This window comes from Colobus angolensis, unplaced genomic scaffold (genome assembly GCF_000951035.1).
Source record: "Colobus angolensis palliatus isolate OR3802 unplaced genomic scaffold, Cang.pa_1.0 Scaffold31, whole genome shotgun sequence".
Lineage (NCBI taxonomy): Eukaryota > Metazoa > Chordata > Mammalia > Primates > Cercopithecidae > Colobus > Colobus angolensis.
The window spans coordinates 110,190-111,004 of record NW_012116377.1 but is presented as its reverse complement, the minus strand read 5'-3'; the positions used below and the strand labels follow the sequence as shown (position 1 = coordinate 111,004).

Genomic DNA, 815 nt, shown 5'->3' with positions numbered 1-815 from the left:
GTAAAAGATTTTCCACATTCCTTACAATCATAGGGTTTCTCACCAATGTGAATTTTCTGATGTTGAATTAGTGTTGAGTGAGAAGTAAAAGATTTCCCACTTTCCTTACAATCACAGGGTTTCTCACCAGTGTGATTTTGCTGATGTTGAATTAGTCCTGAGCAGAAAGTAAAAGATTTCCCACATTCTTTACATTCATAAGGTTTCTCACCAGTATGAATTCTCCAATGTTGATTAAGGTATGTACGCTGTCTAAAGGCCTTTCCACATTCTGGACATTCATAGGGTTTCTCACCAGTGTGAATTCTGTGATGTTGGGTGAGTCCTGAGACACTGATAAAGGCTTTCCCACATTCCTGACATTGATAAGGTTTCTCACCAGTATGGATTTGTTGATGTTGAGTAAGTCGTAAACGAAGTCTAAAGGCCTTCCCACATTCCTTACAATCATAGGGTTTCTCACCAGTGTGAATTTGCTGATGTTGAATTAATGTTGAGCCAACAGTAAAAGATTTTCCACATTCCTTACAATGATAGGGTTTCTCACCAGTGTGAATTCGCTGATGTTGAATTAGTGCTGAGCGAGAAGTAAAAGATTTTCCACATTCTTTACAATCATAGGGTTTCTCACCAGTGTGAACTGCCTGATGTCCAATTAGCCCTGAGCGAAAAGTAAAAGATTTTCCACATTCCTTACAATGATAGGGTTTCTCACCAGTGTGAATTCGCTGATGTTGAAGTAGTGCTGAGCCAGAAGCAAAAGATTTTCCACATTCTTTACAATCATAGGGTTTCTCACCAGTGTGAATTCGCTG

The 815-nt window shown here is 39.1% G+C and overlaps 1 protein-coding gene across 1 annotated transcript in view; it reads right to left on the bottom strand.

The window, feature by feature from the left end:
- ZNF850 (zinc finger protein 850) overlaps window positions 1-815 on the bottom strand; it is a 13,448-nt gene that overhangs the window by 2,335 nt on the left and 10,298 nt on the right. Inside the window, exon 3 of the mRNA XM_011950843.1 lies at window positions 13-812. Coding sequence (XP_011806233.1) covers window positions 13-812 — 800 coding nt within the window. The remainder of the gene's footprint in view (window positions 1-12; window positions 813-815) is intronic.